This window comes from Ambystoma mexicanum, chromosome 11 (genome assembly GCF_040938575.1).
Source record: "Ambystoma mexicanum isolate Mex_15411 chromosome 11, UKY_AmexF1_1, whole genome shotgun sequence".
NCBI classification, from domain to species: domain Eukaryota; kingdom Metazoa; phylum Chordata; class Amphibia; order Caudata; family Ambystomatidae; genus Ambystoma; species Ambystoma mexicanum.
The window spans coordinates 1,007,114,143-1,007,136,826 of NC_090934.1; the positions used below are offsets into that span (position 1 = coordinate 1,007,114,143).

At 47.0% G+C, this 22,684-nt stretch overlaps 1 protein-coding gene across 1 annotated transcript in view; it reads right to left on the bottom strand.

Annotated features, from left to right (window-relative positions):
• Positions 1–22,684, bottom strand: part of ADAMTS7 (ADAM metallopeptidase with thrombospondin type 1 motif 7) — a 752,931-nt gene that overhangs the window by 193,766 nt on the left and 536,481 nt on the right. Inside the window, exon 16 of the mRNA XM_069624204.1 lies at positions 4,404–4,545. Coding sequence (XP_069480305.1) covers positions 4,404–4,545 — 142 coding nt within the window. The remainder of the gene's footprint in view (positions 1–4,403; positions 4,546–22,684) is intronic.

Genomic DNA, 22,684 nt, shown 5'->3' on the forward strand with positions numbered 1-22,684 from the left:
CTTTCTCCCAGCGGTGGAAGTGATCCAAGAGAAGAGTGGCAAACAGTTTGCCCATAATCTCCAATAGGGCAATCGTTTTTTCTTCGTTGCAAGTGCGTCACATCAGTCGAAGGACTTTTGAACTGAAGACTTTTCTTTTTAGAAGCAGAGTATACCGATTTTGAGTTTCATACTACAATTTTGATTATTACCATCATCTCATATAGCATCAGGTACTTAATATTAAGAAAGACTATTTTCTAAGTAAAACCAAAAATTTTAAGACTAGGATAGTAATAGTGATAACATTCTTTGGTGTTTATTTTTAAGGGCATTCATTCATGGTTCTTGTGGAAGAGTTTACTTGAAAGAACTTCTGAAGAAAAAATTGTTCTTTTAAAAGAAAAGATTTTTTGACATTACAAATCGCAAAGAAAAGAGTTGCAGAAGTCTACCATCAATATAGCCACATAACAACTTACGGAAATAAAACAGCCTAACAGCAATTCAAGCTTAGGCTAAAGGTAATAGAATTTAGTAGATTAGGAAGTTTAGTCATTTGTAGAGAGTTAGAAAATGTATTAAAAGGTTGCATTCTATTTTCGGAACTCAACTGAAATATAATTACAAGGTAATTCCAGTGAGGACATACTGAAATGCCAGCAGTAGGAGTTCCAGAGAGTTCCAGAATTGTTGTCTCTCTCTCTCTCTCTCTCCAATTCCCCTTTCCCCTTGGGTTTGCCTGTCCAGTAGTTTTATAGTTACTGAATTGTTGGGCAGGCAGGCTAAGGGGGTTTAGAGGACCAGCTTCACTCCTGCAGGATCCTTCAGCAACAGCGCCCTGACAGTTCCATGCTACCTTTGTGTGTGGCTGCAGAGGTGGTGTATCTCTGTCGGGTAGGTGGGCTCAGCGAAGGAAATGGGCGAGAACAAGATGGAACGGTGCTCTGGCAAAAAATGTCTTGCCGGAGCGCTGCTCTGTCCGCAGACCCAGGGACTAGTTACTGCATGCACAAGCAGACAGCTTTCAGAAGACTCGGAAAGGAGACTGAATACAGAAACTGCCAAAGCCCCACATACCATGTTGCAGCTGCCCAAACTAGCATATAGGTACTGCAATTATTTTTGTTAGTACTGTGACCAATCAAAACCACAGAGCCCATCTTTCATTATTCGCTCAAAAGGGTTTATTACTGAATCACTATAAGACATGTTTCAAATTGAAAATTGTGGTCACTCTTATGTTTCCATAATGAGAGCTACTGTGTTGCATGTCCTGGCTTGGGGCCTGACCCTCAGCCCCACCCCTCCCCCCCCACTGACCGCCCCTCCAAGGGGGCAATATTTCCCCCAAGTATGTTATTTCAATTTCCAGCACTGGGTGCGCTTCTGTGCTCGGGTCTCTGGTTGGCTGTGGCAGCTCTTTTCAGCTTCTCTTCACTATTCAGAGAGTGAGGCTCTGGTGTTGGATCGTCAGCCTGGCTTTCTCTGTTTTTCTTCGAACTTGCTCTGGGGCTTTCTGAAAATATAGAAAAACACTGGCGGTATCTGAATCAGGGGCCAAAGTAGGAGATAAGGAGCTGCAAACCCACAGACTGGTATGGGGAAGAAGAATTGGGCCCCTCTCTGTTGGCACCATCCACTTCAGGGGTAGGATTGGCTCTGGATTCGTAGCTGGTAGGTCTCCCGCTTGTACCAGAGAGGACAGCCTGCTTCGTCCCTTTGACAAGTCCAGGCTACTGGCCTCATCACACAGGTCCTTCCGCCCTTAACTGAGATCTCTGTCTTTTACCCATGACCTTTTGTGCTTTGGTCCCAGTATCTCATCTGTGGCACGTCACAGAAATCTCTGCTGGGTTCTTGGTACTTTGCCTGTGACAGGCTATTGTGTTCTTTTTGACATCACGGTCTGACCTGGAATATCCTGGGGAGCTCTGGTCTGAGGCTAGTCTCCCACATCTAACATGGCGATTACAGCAGAGGTTCCAGTCTCTCACCTACAACAGGTCAGGGTTCTTCGGAATGTGGTACCTGTCTCTCACTTGCGACTGGTGACATTGCTTTACTCTTATCAGCTACAAATGTGCACCTCAGAAGGCCCTGTCTTCCACCTGTGACAAGATAGGGTCCTGTTAACTAAGTACCTTTTATCCAACCATGGCAGGTTGGGGAGCTCTACGATAAGATCCTTTTTGCGTGAAAGATTAGGCTGCCCTCAGTTGAGAACCTTTGTTCTCATGTGACAGGTGTGACAAGGAACGCTGATGGGATTTAGGGGTGCTTAGCAGGATGACCCTAAAACACTGTCACCTCTGCATCACCTTCCCCTTATAGCATGGAACAGACACATGGCTCTCCTAACAGCAACCACCCCAACCTAGGTCACCCATGATGGTTCCATAGGGCAGTCCACAATCCCCTGTTTTCCTGAAGGAATACCTGACTGGATCAGGAAACCAAGACCACAGTCACAGGGGCGGGAGAACTGTGTGGCAGAAAGGGACAACCCACAGAGGTGCTCTATAAGACCCAGTGTGAAAACCACAGGGGAACCCACACCCTAAGCCCCAGGAAGGCATATATGGCCACTGGAGCCCAGAAAGTTGAGCAAGAAGAGAGAAGCTTCTATGTTTGCAGCAGGAGCAGCAAGGAAGTAGGCAGGGGGAAGTCAGCTTATAGCAGCTGTCCCAGTGAGACCCACCCCCAAGCAGGCACAGGAAGGAGGGACCAACAGCCAATCGGAACAGAGACCTCCCATGCAGACACAGCAGCAGACTGTTACTCTGGAAGCCAGACCTGGGGAGGGGTTAAGACTATATCAAAAAGAGCATCTCTGAACACAGTCTCTCAGCATTTGTAGAAGCAGGAGGATGGTGTTGGAGGAGAGCAGAAGAGTAGAGAGCCTGGGGCGGATTTCAGAGCAGGAGACTGGAAGAGGAGTGCAAGAAGGGGGGTGGTAAGGAGGAAGAGGTTTAGTGATTACCTCAATAATATCTCTGGAAAATGAACAGTGTGCTATATCCCTGGAAAGGGTGCATGGACCATTTCCCTCATGGGCGAGCAGGGCACCATATCCCTAGGGGGGGTTGCAGGAGAGGTATTGTATGAGATTGGCGAACAATTGAAGGTGGAAGGTGATACAATATCAGAGGAAGTGGCAGGGTGTTTGTTGGAAGAGTTAGGAAGATCTAGTCAAGAGGTGCAGGAGATGCTGGAGTTCTTTGGAAGTGAAAAGGAGAAAGGTGGACGTTTGTTGGTGAAGTAGAAGGGGTTAAGAAGGAACTAAAGGGATTGCTGGTGGAGGTGAGAAGCATCAAGAAGGAGGTTGAGAAGTTAAGAGGGGAGGTAGGAGGAGACTCCGCAGGAGGTGGAGATACAGCAGAAGGGGGGATATTATGAGCAAATGAGTGGAAAAGGTATCTGGATAGGACGTGGGAATCAAGGAGGTGGTAGATTGTCAGGCGGTGGAAGGAAGAGGAATTAGGAACAGAGGTTACTTTAAGGAAGGACCGGAACAGCAGAGGAAAGAGTGGGGAGAAGTTAAGGAAGGAAGCAGAGTTGAAAAGAAGCGTCATAAGAAGTTCAAAGAGGTTGATGGACAGAGGAAGGAGGTGATATCTGGGAAGTATGAGGACGAGGTGAAAAATCAGAATGGGAGTAGGTATTTTGAGAGGAGCCTGGGAAACATTAGTGCGGGGAAGAGGGGGTTAAAAGATTGTTGGAGGCAAGGAGGAAGGAACCTGGAAGGGAGCCAAGAGAGAGAACTGAACATCAGAGTGAGGAACAAGTGAGTAAGAAGAAGAGTGAGGAACATGTTGGAGGAGATCTGGAAAACAGGAGAAGTGAACACCTGGTTGTGAAGAAGAGCAGAAAGGATCAGAGAGGAGAACGAGTAGTTTTGAAGTTTGTGATTAAGGTGGAGGACAGAGGAGGGACAAGAAGTGCCAGAGAAAAGGTGGGACCTGAAGTGGCCAGGGTGTAGTTAGAGAAGAGACTGTGATTTGAAGGGACAGATCCTAAGGTGGAAGGAGGTACGAGAGTTAGGTGTGGTAGTGAGGATGGTAGAATTGGTCCACTTGTTAGAGTGGGCACTGCAGACCACTCCCTCGGCATTGCTGGACTAGAAACCTTGCTCAGTAAGAAGCCCACCATTGCCAGCAAAGGGGCAGAAGGAGCAACCCTCCCAACCAAAAGAGCACTCCCCTGAAATCAGGTATCATAGTGTTCCTAGCTGATGTCCCTGTCTCTCAACTCTGACAGGACATGGTGCTCTGGATTTCTAGACATTAACCTTAGAATGTGACTTCTGTCTTCCTCTCTGACAGTTTCCTCTCTGACAGTTTGCAATGCTCTTGCCTGAGATCACTATTCCTCACCAGTAACAGGACACTGGCCCCTTAGGGTCAGTGCAATGTCTCTCTCACCTGTTCCGCAGGTAGCAGTGCACTTGGTCCAAGATCCGTATCGCCAGGAGAAGTCTGGAGGCGGAATCTCATTGTCGTCATCCAGCTCCCTGTGAATAATATACTCAAACCGAACTCCTGGATTTGTCTCCTGAAACAGCAGCTGCAACGACACAACTCATGCAAGTTAATCCACAGCACAGCTATGTCTGTTCTCAGTAGTCTGGCCAATAAATCCACAGCATACCCATACAGACCTACAACAACAGTTATCCAGTGAGGGTACTGTCACCAGATCCATAAGATTTTAATAATGACCCAGCCACAGAGTAGAATCCCAGAATTAGACGATTGAAACAATTTTCCTTTTACACTTTTTAAAATGCGAGTCATCACCCTACAAAATGAGAGTGGGTCCTCAGCAACATTGTGACTGAGAAGGCATCGTCTTGGTACATGCAAAAGCAAGCTTTAAAGAAAAAAGGGGGCTGTGCAGGTTACAAATGAATCTGTGGATAATTAGTATAACAGGTAGGTAACTTTACTTCTCCATCAGTTCCTGAAATCACTGAACCATTGATACCCTACAAAAAAATCTCATGCTTCCATTACTTCATGTCAACACTGATAAGATTAATGTTGGCTTTGGTACTTGAGCCTAAACCTCTTCGACTTGGCCAAATTTAGGCTTCAATCAAGCCACAGTCCTTTCCTAAAAAATATTCCCTCCTACTTCTAAGTTGCTGTAGCTTTCAGTTACCTTGCAATACTTTTTTCTTTATGTTGCATAGGAAGAGTTTGGCGCCATGTTAGTCCAGTTTTAAAATCAAACAAAATCCAAGTTTTGATACCTTCTATTGGACTAACTGAAAATGTTATGCTGAGATGGTAGTTCCATTATCTTTCAAAGTCCCAGAGACCTCCCCATCGGATAGTGGTCACACGACATATGAGCAAACAAAGAAATACAATCAATGGTAATACACAGAAATGGCCTGCTTCTAAACAAAGAGTAAATCCATGTAAGAATCCCCTTGGTTGTCACATATCAGCCATAAATAACACACATGATAGAATTATAATGACTTAAAACCAATATTTAATAGAGACGAGAAGCTGAGGGACATTTTCAAGGAACCCCCGTTAACTGCACTGGATCAGCTATAACACCTCTACCTAACCAAACATTAGAGACAACACTGACTTACCGCCCCCTCAACGCCCTACCACGGGGTCCTTGAAGTGCTGATGGCTCTGTACTCTGAAACAGGAGGAGGGTCGGACTGCTCAGCTCTCCTTTTGTTTCCGAGTAAATAGCCATCACCCAGCGGGAGGAGCCCAGAGGCTTCATGCTGGGTGATGGCTTTTTACTCAAACAAAAGGAGGGCTGGGCACTCCAGCCCGCCTCCTGTTTCAGAGTACAGAGCCATCAGGCAGCCCGGACTGCACGGTTGCACCTGCTGCATGCAGGTGTCCGCACTTCAGTTTAGAAAAAAAGAAAAGGCGATACCTTTTCTTTTCTTCTAATCTGAAGTGCTGACACCTGCAGGCAGCTCGTGTAACCGTACAGCCGCTACACGGGCTGTCTCAGGTGTCTGCATGGCTGGGGCTTGTCGGGGGTGTGCCCCGGAAGGGCCCCAGCTCGGGTGCTTTTTCTGGAGACTGCCGTGGCTTGGCCCCGGCTGGCCACGGCCCACTTAAAGCACTGAGTAGGAGTGCAAGATCTCCGAATTCACAAAGAAATTATTTCATTTATTGCTGAAGTAGGAGCACTTGTACTCCGACTTCACACAAAAATGAAATCATTCAAAAATAAATGTTTCAGTTGCAGCGCCCAGCAGCGCTCCGGCCACACTGAGCATGGCAGGAACCAGGAAGCCCTCCTCGCTCCCTGGTTCCTGTCTGCATGATGGAAGCTGGAGCACAGGAACCGCTGCCACAGCAGAGTGAATTAATTCCTCAAGGAAGACAGATTCTGGTCCGAAGCAGGAATTACATTTGTAATTGTGTGTGCGCGCATGTGTGCTGCATGCTTGATGTACGTATGTGTGTATGTGCACGTGCACGCATGCAAGGGTGTATTATGTAATGTGTCAGTGTATGATGTATGGGTGACGGTGTGCACATGTGAATGAGTGAGCGAATGGTGTCTGAATGGTTGGGCGCATGTTTTTGTGCAGTGCCGGCGCCCAGGGGACGATTCTGGTGTTTCAGGGAATGAGTGGATGGGTACACTACTATGGGCCTCATTAGGACCCAGGCGGTAAGGGGTTTACGGCGGCGTAAACAGCGCCGACCCTTACCGCCTGATTCCGAAGTCCCTTAGCGCCATGGAGGATTTAACACCTGCTTTTAGCAGGTGTTAAAATCCATGGCGCTAAGGGTAATTACGCCACCGTAATTTACGGTGGCGTAATTAACGCCTTCCCCACTCCCATTATGCCCTATGGGGCAAGAATGGGGAAGGGTAAATGGGGATTGGGGACTTACCGCCCCGCCAACCTCGGAATGGGGCGGTAAGTCCGCCAACCACCATGGCGTAAACGTAGTTTACGCCATGGTGGTAAAGGTACGACCCAGGCGGTAACTTACCGCCTGGGTCGTAATGAGGCCCTATGTTTTTTAATGGGCATCCATCGATGATAAAGCAAGCATGCTATCTGTTCTGTAGCTACAATACCATTTTAGTGGAGCCAGTTTAGCTATTATCATAATGTGGCATGACATTTATTATTGGTCATATTTATTGTTTAAGAAAGCAAACATGATAAGTGCTATAACCTGGCTAGATTGGAATTTGGGTGCAGCCAATCTAGCCATTTCTTACAGTGAAATGGAATTGTTTACTGGGCATCTATGGTAAAGCAAACATGATGTGTTATTACACGGCTAGCCTGGCATTTTGGTGCAGCCAGTCTAGCTATTTCTTACTAAGGCACGTCATTTATTTCTGAGCACCTGTGATAAAGTAAGCATAAGTATTATTATGTTGCTAGACTGGCATTTAGGTCCAGCAAGTTTAGTAATGTTTTCTTAATGTGTGGCAGGGCACTTTTAATGGCAAAGCCAACAGGTTATGTCCTTATGTGGGAATACTGGCATATATTGGCAGAGCCAGTCTGGACATGTTTTCTTATACTATCATTACTGGCATGATGCATATAGCAAACAAGAGTATGTTCTTATATGGGAATACCAGCATATATTGGTCCGCCTTTATGGACATGTATGGGCACAGCCAGCATCAACATATTTTTATACTGGAATATATTGTGCGTAAAGGCATCATGAAAATGCATTGGGAAATGCTCCTGTGCACTGCTGGTGAGTTTCATCTATTGGATTTTTGGATTGGAGTTACCTTTACAAAACCAATGGCAAACAGTCTCGTTTTTTACAAATATTTTCACAGAAAGAGTTTCTGTATAATGCACCAGTTTAACGCATTATTCTGAAAAGATGTGGGGGTTGAGAGACAACCCTCCCCCACTCCCACCCCGAGTCCCTTTGGTTAGTTTGGGCTTTGTCGCTACACTTGGTCGCTCTGGTATATTTGTGGGAAATGATTACGCCCCACCAAGTAAAAAATTCACCATCCGGCACTGGATGAGTTGCTGGTGAGTGAATGGGTATGAAAGTGTGCATGCAAGGCTGGGGCCCAGGCAAGGGACATTGGAGAATGGAGGTTTTATTACACGCACGTTTACTGCTATTCTTGGGCAAAGTCAACATGATGAATGTTATTACTTGGAGGAGGGTTGGGGGGGGGGGTTATAGCACAACAGGCAGACTGGACATTTTTTTTCAGTAGCATGGCAGTTCTACTCACATAAGGGCCAAAGTCAATATGATGTGTGCTCTTACATGGGGGAATGGGGGCACTTGTGCAGCCATCTAGTAAATGTTTTCTTACTGTGGCATTGCATGTTTTACTGGGGCTAAGGATAAAGTCAACATGATAAGTGTTCTTAGATGGTGGATAGAGGAATTTGTTCGGCCAAACCAGGAAATGGTTCCTTACTGCAGCACTGCCTGTTTTACTGGCATTGAGGGCAAAGTCACCATCAAGCATATTCTTATATGGTGGTGCGGAGGTTGGGAAAGTATTTGTGCAGCAGCAATAACATATTTTCTTCCTGTGGCAGGAGATATTTACTGGCATTAAGGGCAAAGCCAACAAGAGAATTTTTCGAACATGGAAAAGCTGGCATCTACTGACAGAGCCAGCATGAGCATGTTTTCTTATGGTATAATTTCTATTCGTTATGCTACTGGTAAATCACAGAGTTGGCTAGGACATGTGGGTGTCAGAACTCAGGAGCCATGCACAGCCCCTCTTGATTTCTACATTGGGTGAATCATTTAAAGTTTGATTTAAACACATACTTGCATCTTGCATGTAGTGCAGTGCATCATGTGTCCCTGCTGCAGCATGATGACCATGTGCATTGCGTATATGTGTGGCGGTCTAGGCCGGTACAGTGTGGCACGGCCTGTGCTTTCATTGCTGAGTTTGAGGGACCCCCTCAGCATGGCTAGCAGGGGGACCCCCACATTTTGAGATACATGTGACATATGAGATACAATGAGAAGATACAAGTGACATAAATTGCTAGTTGCCTAATGTGGTATACCTCATCCAATGCAAGAAATGTCCATAAGGAAAGTATGTTGGTAAGACTTGCAAGGAACTAAGTGAAAGAATCATGCTGCATAGACACACCCTCTTGAGCCGCATAAACACCAGTTGGCCAACACTTTACACAGGATGGATTCACACTGCAGGACCTGTCAGTGATGGTACTGAAAGGTGGCATCCCAAATACCACACAAAGAAGAACATGGGAGCTCAGTTTTTTGAAGATTTCCAACTTGAAAAATGCTGGTGTGAACATAGACACAGGATTTATGGCACAGTATGGCTTACTTTGAGCCTCTGACCCTCAAGGCAACCACATCGGCAGTACTAGATGATGACCTGCGGTTACCACCCCTCACGTATGACTGTTGGACACAATGTTTAAGAACACTGAATGAGTAAGGACACAGGCATCTTGTATGGTGATTTTGGATGTCTGAGCAGAAATGATTGGTACCCATTATTGAACCGAAGGCATGCCCAGCCAACAGTAGAAATGTCGCCTAAGAATGGCAACGTATCTTTATATCTTTCACATTGTATGCCAGTCAGTAAGGCACTGTCAATCATGAGGCACAACTAGGGTACATTTGGACATGGCACCTTTTAAGCTTATGGGCGATTTCTGTATTGTTTCCATCATATGCATACACAAAGGCCTAATTAACCTGGGTAAGCTACTATGCAACCCTAGAACAGCATGGAGGCCGCAAAAACATGCACTAACCTCTGACAATGGGCTTCATTACGAGTAGGGCGGTAAGGGATACCGGGCACCCTTACCGCCCTACTACGAGGTCCCTTAGCGGGTCGCTCCAGTACCGCCTGGTCTGACCAGGCGTTATGGATGGGACCCGTTAAGGGACCTTGAAGCTAATAATGCTACCGCAATTTGCGGTACCATTATTAGCACCTTCCCCATTCCCATTGAGCCCTATGGGGGCTCAAATGGGAATGGGGAATGGCTTTTTCAATGGGGACTTACCGGTCCCGCCAGGGTCGGACTACACCGGTAAGTCCCCATTGAACGAGACCGGTGCCGAACACGTTACTGGTGGCAGTCATGGTGCAAATAGTACCATGACTACCACCAATCTCGTAATGAGGCTCAATGTTTTAGTCCCAGCACGCTGGTGCACTGTGTTTTTGTTAGTTTGGTTGTGCATTACACTCACTGCAACCAATTGTTTGGCTGTGGCTGCCATTAAGATGTTAATACACAGTGGGCATCATTACGATCCAGGCGCTAAGTGTTTAACGGCGCCGTAAAAGGCTGCAGCGCCGTTAAACACTTAGCGCCTAATTACGAGGTCCCTTTGCGGGACCCGACCTTAACGGCTGGTTTTTCCAGCCGTTAAAGTAGGGACCCGCAAAGGGACCTTGGTGCTAATTACGGTACAGCAATTTGCGGTACTGTAATTAACGCCTTCCCCATTCCCATTGAGCCCAGGGGGCAAAAATGGGAATGGGGAAGGGCCATGGTGGCATGGGGAATTACCGCCCCACCAACCTCGGAATGGGGTGGTAATTCCCCATTCTGCCATGGCGGACACCGGCATGGACCATGGTGCTATAAGCACCATGGTTCTCCGCCTGGGTCGTAATGAGGCCCATTGTATTTTGAAAAACACAAGGCTGTTTAAAACATTGGAAACTTAAAATCACTTCACATGTGAAAAACCTTACACTTTGCAGGGTACGTGTGAAAAAGCATAATCTTTTCTTCTCGAACTATGGTACTTCGAATCCAAAATTTTGGAATTTCTCTGCAAAAGCATCACTGTTTTTTCATACTGGGTTCCACTTATTACAATCTTCGCGCGTAGGTGTTTGGACACATTAAGGATCACATGCAAAACAAAACATCGGGTGAATAGCCAGGCTATGCTTGAAATGCTATTTCTGAGCGATGAGAACTGCTTTGCAGTAATGGAGTTTATGTCTGTTCCTTTCTAACCTTATGGACCTTTGGATAACGGGGCCAGGCATGACTGAATTCCTTGCATATTTTCTTCCTGCAGCCAACAGAATTAAAAGCTGGAGAATCCTGTGTACTTTTTTTCTTCTTTCTATATAAAATCAATGACCAGCTGTGTGTGTGATTTTGTTTGTTTGTTCATTTGTCGTGTGGCCACCATCCAATGAAGAGGGCCCTGGAACTTCGAAAGCTATTGGAAACTACCGCCTCAGCGTAATTTTTTTAGTTAGTCCAATAAAAGGTGTCTTTAACTTGATTTTTATAATGTCTGAAGCCAAGCCAGGGAACAGCATAATTTCGTGGCATCTTACTCCATGAAACACTTTGCCTCCACCGCTGATAAAACTCTCTATTGATCCCTCGTGTCCAATACTTGGAAGATTAGCATTGGGCCCTCTCGGACCCCTGCCCAGCCATGTGCAGTTGAAAGTAAATCTGAAGTATCCTTTAATATATAGCTGTCCTTCCAATGTGTTTATGTCCAACACTGCACGAGGCACAGTGACACAAAGAAGGCTAAATAGGCATCCCAGCCTCTCTTGGGAGACAAGGGGCCTCATTCCGAGGTTGGAGGTAGCCATGGCGCTATTAGCGCCATGGCTACCTTACTGCATACCTTACTGCATACCTTACTGCATACCGGGTCCGGGTTCCCTGAATGGGGAATTACCGGGCCATTCCAACCTTGGAGGATCCGGTATTTCCCCATTCAGGGAACCCATCCCCATTCCCATTCGAGCCCCCATAGGGCCCGTTGTTAGCATGCTGGTCCTTTAGCGGCTCCCACTAAGGGCGCCTGGTAAAACCAGTCGCCCTTAGCGGGACCCGCTAAAGAACCTCGTAATGCGGCGGTAAGGAGTTACCGGCACCGGCACCCTTACCAGTGGCGTTAACCCCTTACCGCCCACCTCGCAATGAGGCCCAAAGTACCCTAGCCTTGCTGGAGGTAATAGTGCTCTATACATGTTCTCTTCCTTTTGTGAGAGCTTTGTTCTCTTTGATTAGGACACATACTTTATTCAACACCAATATTATTTGTAACATTGCCATTGCAACATGCAGTATAGGCCAAGCTAGAGGAGCAGCAGGCATAAGTCAGTATGGCAGGGAGTCTGTGTTTGTAACATGGTGGATGCAATGGAGAGGTCGTAACAACAGGAAAGGCCCAGATGTAGGTAGGTCATAGATGGCAGAGTGGAGGCAAAATAGAACTGTGAGCAGAGAACAGAGAAGGGAGCCCTTTTAGCATCTAGAGATTGTCTGGAGCTCTATGATAAAAAGGGGACTAAGGTCTAGGTAAACTCACTGGTTGTGCCATGACATGCGGTGCAATAGCAGCTGGATATCCCGGCAAGGGTAAAGGCCTGTTTTCAGGACATAGCAATTTCCGAGAACTTGCCACCATCAATTCTGCTGTGGATCAGATGCAAACCTTGATCGGAGTATGTTTGGGCTTTGGCAATGGCCAGTAGTGCAGCTGGATCCCAAAGACACGAGAACTGGCTAGGATTAAAAAGTGCCACGACCACAGTTATTAGTTAGGTTGCATTTAATGAAAGCAGTCTGGTTTCTCGGCATGAAGTGCACGGCTTCACTATCATTGGGGTCGGGAGCACTGCCAACCTAAACTTTGCTCGTCATAAATCAAAACGTTTATCAACTTTTGCGAGTGTCCATTAATCTGAATAGCTAATATTGGCATGAGACAATTCTAGGTAGGTAAAAATCCATTACGCTGTGACGGGGTCAGGGGCTTGATGCCTCCCAACCTGGGGTAGGCGGCCTACAAAGGCAGTTGTCACTCCACACTGGATAGCTATTCATCATATTTGAAGGCAGAAGACCTGAGGCCATGAGGCAAGGAGGAGAACTCCAAACATCCCTAGAGTAAGACCCCCTCCCCCAAAACCCCTGTCCCCAAACTGGGCATTCACAGCCAGCCAATTATTGACACGCTACAGGTTGGATAGGAATACAATAATGGAAGTCCTGTGCCTCAGAGAGGGGAAGCTGGAAAACCAAATCAGCCTAAACACAACCAGAACCTCTGAGTAGAAGATGGCGTCCATGATACAATGCTTTGCCACAAACATATTACAGCACTCAGTGGGCATGTTCCATGGTATGTCACAAACCACGTTAAGAGTGCTCAACAAGGCATCATGTGCCCTCAGTAGCCATGCCTCAGCACACATAGCAGTGCCTACAATGATGAAAGGTATCAATGCCAGGGCGATTCTAGGACATGGAACAACTGTCCAACATGATCAGTGCCATGGACTGCACACGTCCCATTTCTACCAGCCCATGGCCAAAAACTGGTGTACAGGAACCGCAAGATGAAACATACTCTCAATGTGCAGATGATCCGTGACACCAAGCTGGCCATCTAGCACTACTCTGCACGTTCAACCCCATGATGTCATGATCTAGAGAAACAGCTCCCTTCCCACCTAAATGCCCGCCCACAGGGAGCAAAGGACCTAGCTATTGGGTATATGCGGCAACCTCCATGAGGAACCTCATTGGCACATGTACACGTATGCAGCAGGAATGCTGGTGTCCTGAAGGGGGATGGAAATGCCATTCTCTTGAGAAGGAGGGGGAATGGGAATGCTGGGGTCTTGAAAGGGGAAAAATGCAGTTCTCTTGAGGAGGAGGGGGGATGGGAATGCTGGAGTCCTCAAAGGGGGGAAATGCTGTTCTCTTGAAGAGGAGGGGGAATGGGAATGCTGGGGTCCTGAAAGGGGGATGGGAATGCTGGTGTCCTGAAAGGGGGAGAATGCTGTTCTCTAGAAGAGGAGGGGGAGGAGGGTGGGAATGCTGTGGTCCTGAAAGGGGCAAAATGGCGTTCTCTTGAGGCAGAGGGGTGGGAATGCCGGGGTCCTGAAAGGGGCAACATGCCGTTCTCTTGACGAAGAGGGGGAATGGGAATACTGTGGTCCTGAAAAGGGGAACATGGCGTTCTCTTGAGGAGGAAGAGGGATGGGAATGCTGGGGGCCTGAAAGGGGGAATAGGCCGTTCTCTTGAAGAGGAGGGGGGAATGGGAATGCTGGCATCCTGAAGTTGGTGGTTTGGCATACAGTCTCACATCCTCATTCAGACCCTCTTGTGCAGAGTAAGGCTAGCGACCCCTCATGTGTGGCATGAATCATAGAACGACGTAAACCAGTGAAACCCTATGGGCCATTGTACTAGTGTTATCATAGGTGATACTGGGTATCCTCTTTTGCCATGGCAAATGCCACCATATCACAACCCACAAATTGGACAGAGGAGACGATACAATGTAGCAAATATCTGCACAAGATCTACTACTGAGAGGGCCTTTAGACTCCTGAAAGCAAGATTCCGGTGCCTGCTTCGCACCAGCGGAGCTCTGATCTACAGACTTGAAAAGGTGGGGGACATCATCATTGCATGGTGCCGATTGCATAACTGTGCATAAGCAGACATGTGCCAGTGCCTTCTCATGATAACTAGCAGCCTGACAGCAAAGAGGAAGCCCAAGAGAAATGGCCGCAACCGGATGAATGAGATGCTTGCATAGCCAGGCATCACTTGGTTGGGAGTTTCGTTTGAGATCTTGCACCATTGCTCTCTTGCCTATGGCATGGTTCCTCAGGTTAGGCTTAGGCAATGTGTTGTGCATGCAATCTTGACACCCAGGCATGGGGTGCCTCCATTGGTAAATCTGACTTTCAAAACACCACTGATGTCGGTCAGATTTGTGAACACATACCACCCCGAACTGGCTGTGTATTCTGGCAGTATAGAACCTTGACTCTACCATGCAATGGATGTGTATGGCTATTAACAATGCATTAACAGTGCAATTAGAATAGAGTAAACATTCCTGAGATGCACTTCCATGCACATACAGTGGTGTTTTGAAAGTCAGATTTACCCATGGAGGCACCCATTGCCAGGGTGTCATTATTGCACCCATTACAAATTGACCATTCCTTTGTGAGCAACATTCCTTGCACGTCCCCCAACTCTGTTCTGCTCATTTTACAGCCTCTGAGTCGCAGAGCAGGAGCGGGAAGGTAGATGCTTTAAAATAAAACAGAGGTGGCTGTCTTTGCTCTATTGCAGATATATTGACTCTATTTGAAATATTTTGTAGAGTCTTCTTTTAAACCTCTATTCTTTCTGTAACACCGGTTGAAGTCTTGATGGTCGTATTGCAGCTCACAAATCATAAATATGTGCCAATTCAAGCTTTATAATAAATTATTTTTTAAAGAAGTCATAACTGCGATGAAATGTCTACTGCTCTGCAGGAGTGAAGGGGTGAGTAGTGGCTAAAGTGCCAAATGAACCCCAAACTACTACTAAACCAGCAGTGATCCCAATCAAACAGGTGATCCAGCAACAGCCCGACAGGTATATCTCCTTTACCACTTTGGTCCTTTGCACTGACGGTAGCCTATAATATTCAGTAAGAGTGCAAGCTGTTACAAATGTCAAAAGTACTTGAAAGAGTGGGGTCTTATCAGTCACCAGGGCTCTAAGTTGGGCCAGGGGGACAGGACCAATGCAAATACCTAGATTACTTTTCTTGGGCCTCAACAGCCTTGGGCCCTTCTTGGTGATTTTCTGCAGTCACGGTTCCAGTTGTGAGTCAGTGCCAAGGTGGGTTCGAGATGGTGCTCTCTGTGGATCAAGTTGGCATTTCGAGATGGGCTGAATCGATGGCTCCCAACAGGTCGAGTTGGCAGTCTGGTCTGGTCCAGATGATGCTTCTGGTTGGTTGAGTCAACATTCAGATTCATGAGTCGATGACTTCCAGTGGGTTGAGTTGTCTTTCGAGTCGAGATGATGCTTCTGTGCGCTTTACTGGGTTGAGTCAGTGTTAAAACAGTTCAAAGAAGCAGATAAACAGTTCAAAGTTCCTTGAGTGCCAAAGGCAGCACTGCAAATCCTCTAATGGCTCAAAGTGAGTAGAGTGTGGTCAATCCTGCTCTAAAGTTTCTTATGATTATAAACAGGGTTTGGGGGTATCCAGTCAATTTATTGAAAACATTACAAAGCGGTACATAACAGAGCGGCCAATAACACCGAAAAACATCGAAAATATTAAATAAATATATAAATGGAAGTGGTGTAAGTGGTTAAAATGGGTCGGGATGGGGTTGGGGTGCCATTAAAAGGTTAGAAAATTAGGAGACTTGGGGCGAACCCCACAAATTGCCCGCAATGAAATGTATCACTCTGTAATTGTGGTCGGTAAAATCACACACAACCGATTTGGACTACTTCTGGTCTTCAGAATTGCTAGGAGTACCAGTCCAGGATCTTCAGTGAAAAAGCAAATCCCTTGTTTATGCACTTCCACTCCAGGAAGTATTTCTGGCAACTAAAGGATGTCCTTCACCTCCAGTGAGCAGGATTCTGGTTCCAGTGTACAGACAGAAGAGAGGCCTTGGTCTACAGCAGTTTCATCCCAAATGTGCCCCTGATGTGGGTAGGGTGAAGAGATTCCCTCTTCCCTGGTGCCTCCTGTCTTCAACAGCAGCTTGGATGGCATGAAATGTGAACAAACAGGCATTGAGGTGGTTGTATCTCCTTATTCCCTAGCATTCTTAATCTCTGATCTCATCACATGGTTCTGGGTGGAGGTTACAAAATCTCTATCCACCGGCGCCATCTTGTATCTCATACAACTGTGCTCCTGAGCTGAAGGGTCCGTGCCCTCAGTTCAACTGGCATATCCAGATTGTCAATTTCAACTGATATCGAGGCTTGCATGCAACAAATATGCTTTGTGGATGTTTTATCTTGAGTGAAAACCCCAGGTTGTGTCCTTGTTCTGAACAGTTCCCTGCTACACCAGGTTACACCTGTTGTCAAATTGAAAAATTACGGGATTCACCTGTGTGTAGACATTTTCAACCATTATTTTGATCAGCACCATTTTACAACCATAAACAGGACAATGACCTGTGCTAGAATGCAATACCCTTTACTCTGACACACGGAAGACCGAGCTATCACTATTTCAGTCCCTCAAGATGGATTGCAAGATTTGTGACAGGATAGGATCAAACAAATGGTCGCATTCCTCAAAAGCCTTCAGTGGCTCAGGAGAAAAGACAGAATTCAAATCGAAAACTTAACACTGATTAATTAAAGTCTTGTTTCATAATCCCCTCAATGAAGAAAACCACATCTAATCAGCCCGCGACTCCAAAATTAAACCTTAAAACGTTTGGTGGGAAAAAATGACTTTTACTTGTTGCCAAGCCTGGAAAAAATGCAGCTGAACTGCGAAAAAAACTTTTTGCGCTTACATTTTAGCAAAACACCTATATCTTTTATATCCTTCCTTGATTACGGAGTCCTTCAGCACTTGTATACCGCAGCGTTTTGGCATTCAATAAATGGCAGACATAAATAAACCCTGTTTGAGTTTGACAATCAGTGTTTTTCTTCGTTATGTAAAGGAGAGACAGATAAAATGGCTTAGAAAGTGGGGAATTAAAAATTTTGAAGACTGGTCTAGACAATGCTCTTCAAACTGGGGGGCCCAAAGGATGTCTGGGGGGCACAAGACGCTTTAAAAGGGATTAAGATGACAGTTTTGAATATAAAACAGGATTAAGGTGGCAGCTTTTAATAGAAAATATGAGCAGCAGAAAATATGCTACTAGTTTAAAGAGCTTTAATACCACTGGTCTAGAATGATGCATAGCTTGTGGGAAGTTACTCATACCCTTTGATGAAACTGCAAGGACCCCCTTGCTCGAGAAAATCATGGCACAGCCAGGTAAATCCATGACCCTTCTAGGTAAATCCAGGAAACAGCTCAGTAAATGCACAGCCCAACTAAGAAGCACTGCAGCTGCAAGATACAGACACACCATCCTTTGAAGGGGCCATGTAGTAGGCAAGGTGGTGTCATCATTCACTCCTGGCATACCCACAAATGAAGCCGCGTTGTTCTCCAGTAATAAAGGATTCTCTCCAAGTGGTCACATTGTGCATGAACAACGGAAATGTGTCAACATTATATGACATAAATGCTGTGCAATTTGGGAATCACCTCGTGATACATCCGACAGATAGCGTGGGAATGACGTCAGTATGTTCCGTTGAATATTTTGGGAATTACAGGATTCATTTTCCAATATTTTCCACAGACGATTTGTGTAAAAACAGGTCTCTCAGAGACTATGGGCCTCATTACGACCCAGGCGGAAAACCATGGTGCTAACAGCACCATGGTCCATGCCGGTATCCGCCATGGAGAAAGGGGGAATTACCACCCCATTACAAGGTTGGCGGTGTGGTAATTCCCCTTCCTCCATGGCCCTTCCCCATTCCCATTTTTGCCCCTTAGGGCTCAATGGGAATGGGGAAGGCGCTAAGTACGGTACCGCAAATTGCGGTACCGTACTTAGCACCAGGGTCCCTTTGCGGGTCCCTACTTTAACGGCTGGTCTAGACCAGCCGTTAAGGTCGGGTCCCGCAAAGGGACCTCGTAATCAGGCGCTAATGGGTTAACGGCACCGCAGCCTTTTATGGTGCCATTAACCAGTTAGCGCCAGGGTCGTAATGAGGCCCTATGTTTTTAATGTTGCGTGGGATTTTAAGCACATGCATTGTATGTCGTGTGTCCTTTTATAAATCACTGCAGGAGACAGGTCTTTTTTGCAAAAAACATCCATAAAAATAAAGAAAAAACAAAGCAGAGCTTGTCTACATCTGCATCCTTGAAGTGCTATCATAAAGAAAAATGGGGAAAATCTCGAGAAAAGGCCCCCTGAAGCATCAATACATTGCCAGGCCGCACCCGACCTGGGCCTATCTCCGGGATAGGCCCCCTGAACCATCAATACATTGCCAGGCCGCACCTGACCTGGGCCTTTCTCCGGAAGAGGCCCCCTGAACCATCAATACATTGCCAGGCCGCACCTGACCTGGGCCTTTCTCCGGAAGAGGCCCCCTGAAGCATCAATACGTTGCCAGGCCGCACCCGACCTAGGCCTATCTCTGGAAGAGGCCCCCTGAACCATCAATACATTGCCCGGCCGCACCGACCTGGGCCTATCTCCGGGAGAGGCCCTCTGAACCAGCAATACATTGCCAGGCCGCGCCCGACCTGGGCCTATCTCCGGAAGAGATCCCCTGAACCATCAATTCATTGCCAGGCCGCACCGGCCTGGGCCTATCTCCGGAAGAGGCCCCCTGAACCAGCAATACATTGCCAGGCCGTACCGACCTGGGCCTATCTCCGGAAGAGGCCCCCTGAAGCATCAATACATTGCCCGGCCGCACCGGCCTGGGCCTATCTCCCGAAGAGGCCCCCTGAACCATCAATACATTGCCAGGCCGCACCGGCCTGGGCCTATCTCCGGAAGAGGCCCCCTGAAGCATCAATACATTGCCAGGCCGCACCCGACATGGGCCTATCTCCGGAAGAGACCGTCTGAACCATCAATACATTGCCAGGCCACACCGACCTGGGCCTATCTCCGGAAGAGACCGTCTGAACCATCAATACATTGCCAGGCCACACCGACCTGGGCCTATCTCCGGAAGAGGCCCCCTGAACCATCAATACATTGCCCGGCCGCACCGACCTGGGCCTATCTCCGGGAGAGGCCCTCTGAACCAGCAATACATTGCCAGGCCGCACCCGACCTGGGCCTATCTCCGGAAGAGATCCCCTGAACCATCAATTCATTGCCAGGCCGCACCGGCCTGGGCCTATCTCCGGAAGAGGCCCCCTGAACCAGCAATACATTGCCAGGCCGTACCGACCTGGGCCTATCTCCGGAAGAGGCCCCCTGAAGCATCAATACATTGCCAGGCCGCACCCGACATGGGCCTATCTCCGGAAGAGACCGTCTGAACCATCAATACATTGCCAGGCCACACCGACTTGGGCCTATCGCTGGAAGAGGCCCCCTGAAGCATCAATACATTGCCAGGCCGCACCGACCTGGGCCTATCTCCGGAAGAGGCCCCCTGAACCAGCCATACATTGCCAGGCCGCACCCGACCTGGGCCCATTTACCCTGGTTAACTTTGTATACACTTTGCACAAGAGAATAATCATCAACGGGAAACTAAAGAATGTTAGCAAACAGGATTTATTAAATATTTGGTTAATTTAACTAGGGTTTTATAACACACTACATGTACATTGGATGCTTCGGATTGCACGTAAAGCCTACCTACACAGACACGCCCCATTAAAAACCTTGAGGTAATGTGAAGCGAAAGTGAGGAGGGCCAGGGTGGCTCCACTGTGCATGAAAAGGGAAACCTGTCAAATACATTTTAAGCTAAAGTAAATTCAGGATAATTTCGCAGAATGAACGTGAAGCGCCCAGTTAAGGAAGTTGCACGAGAGTATTTCTCATCATAATGCAGGGCATTTACATATGGTAACAAATGTGACATGATTTTTTTATTTTTTTTTATAAAGACTACAGTTCTGTCCAAACTGCCATAGATGGCAGATGGGCACTATACAAGACCGCTTTATTTATACGACATTTCTAGTAAATTTACATTGCCACAAATATTCCTAATTCAAAACACCTCTAACTTTGTAAAGAAGGCACCAATCTTCCTGGAATTCCTAATTTCACAAGCATTTGCAACCACCCAATAATATCCAATAATATCCATGACAACAGATGACTCCATTTTTTCTAAACATAAGAAACTATGGAGTTATTTATGCTCAACGCAAGGAAACCAATGTGTTTAATTAATTCATCTTTCATAAGTCTGCTAAATACCAGAGATCAGTCTCTCTTTGCTTTGTCTTGCTTCCAAGACAAACGCATTGCCCCTGAGCTATGCTCCTGAAACATAACTATCAGTTTAAAAGCAACCATCAAATAAAGTATTCTTTTACCAATGTGCTCACAATCGGTGAACACAATGTTTAGAGTTAAAAGAAAATGCACCATGTGAGTGGGAGGAGGGCGTCTGTTAACTATGCTTTCGCTACTGACAGGGACAACTATGTGTGTGTCTGACTCTACTATGACCGTTCCCCTCTCTCCCCCAGACCTGCAACCACTCCCACAGCGAAGGCACCAGCTGTCTGTCAGGTATCTCCTAATGTCCAGAGCCAGCGGACGTTTCTTTCTTCTTTTTCACCACCTCTCCAGGTCCAGCAGTCTCTCGTCTCGCTGGTGCAGCTCAAGGGTGAGGATTGCAGCCTGCGGATAAGGCCCACCCGGCCTGGTGTCATCAGACCCTCCAGCACCGTCCTATCAGGAGCCAGTCCATTGTCTCCGGCAGTTTCCGGAAAGCATGTGGGCTTTGGCCTGATAACGGCTCCTTATCAGGGCCTGCAGCCATTGCTGCCCAAGGAGGTCAGTACACGAGACGCCCCAGTTCCTAGACTTCACTTGGAGTGTCAGACGTTGAGCAAGCGATGTGGCACTTAGCAATGTATGAATCCACTGCTATGGGGCGCCAGGGATAGAGATTAGGGCGGGAATGTGGAAAAAAAGAGAACTATGAACAATACTGCTCTGGAGGAGCAAGGTGCTGGGCAAACTAGGCGAATGGCCTAGCCACGGGGATGGAGCAGAGTCTGGCAATAGGAGCAGCCATAGGAACCCTGGTGGCTTTACAGTATTAGGGAACTGCCTACATGCATTCTAATTATAATCATGATAATAAATATTTCTACAACACACACAGCAATGTGAATAGTGTCTAGATACTTACATAAAGGAAAGGTTACTCACTGTAGGAACTATTGTACTCCAAGTCCAATGTCCCCTTTCCCCCATACTTATGGGTGTCTGTGGATCAGGGACGGTACCGGAGCCATAGCAGGTCCAAGTGCACTTCCCCTTTAAGAATTTTGCAAGCGGGACTGGTCCACTTGTGTAACGTGACCATGCCCGATTCCTTGCCTCACGCACTCCTTCTCCTCAGTCCCTGAAACGTTAAGAGGACTGGTGAGTAACTTTTCCTTACTCCTACATCCTGTCCTCTTTCCTCCATACTTATAGCAGAGTATAAAGCACTACTCTAACCCAGGGAGGATGCAATTTACATTCTTGCTACGATATTCTTTAGGACAGCTTCTCTGAATTGGGCGTCAGGCCCAGATTTGGAGTCCAGTGCGTAATGTTTACAGAAAGCTGAAGTGGAGGCCCATGTCGCTGCTTTGTAAATGGCCCCCAAGGCACAAATGACTAGGAGAAAGGAGCGTGGGCGGCAGGGAATGAATATACGTGGTCGCACTATGTGCATTTGCCTCGCCTCTGCTCTCGAAATTCTTAAAGGTAAGCGCTCTATGGCTCCGGTCCTCAGTCCACTCCGCAGAAACTTGCATAAGTAAGGAGGAAAGGGGACGGGACGTAGGAGTATACACGCCATTATTGCATCGTTCAACGGTACTCATATTATTGAAAGTGGAAGGGTGAAAGGCTGAGTCGACACTGGTGGGATATGGGTGTGTGTGCCAAATCCACCAAGCAATGTTAACAAATTAATGGTAATATATACCTGGCATCCCAAATATGCAATAACAAGTCCACTGGTCATTGACTCCTTCTGCCCACATGAAGTTGTCAAAGCAGGACGTGAGTCCTTCCCCTCCCTCTTTACTTCTATGGCTGCCATCTGACTTTCATGGGGTGTGGAGAGAAGTCAGTGTCAGTGCACAGTCAGACACCCCCTCGTATTTTAATTTATGA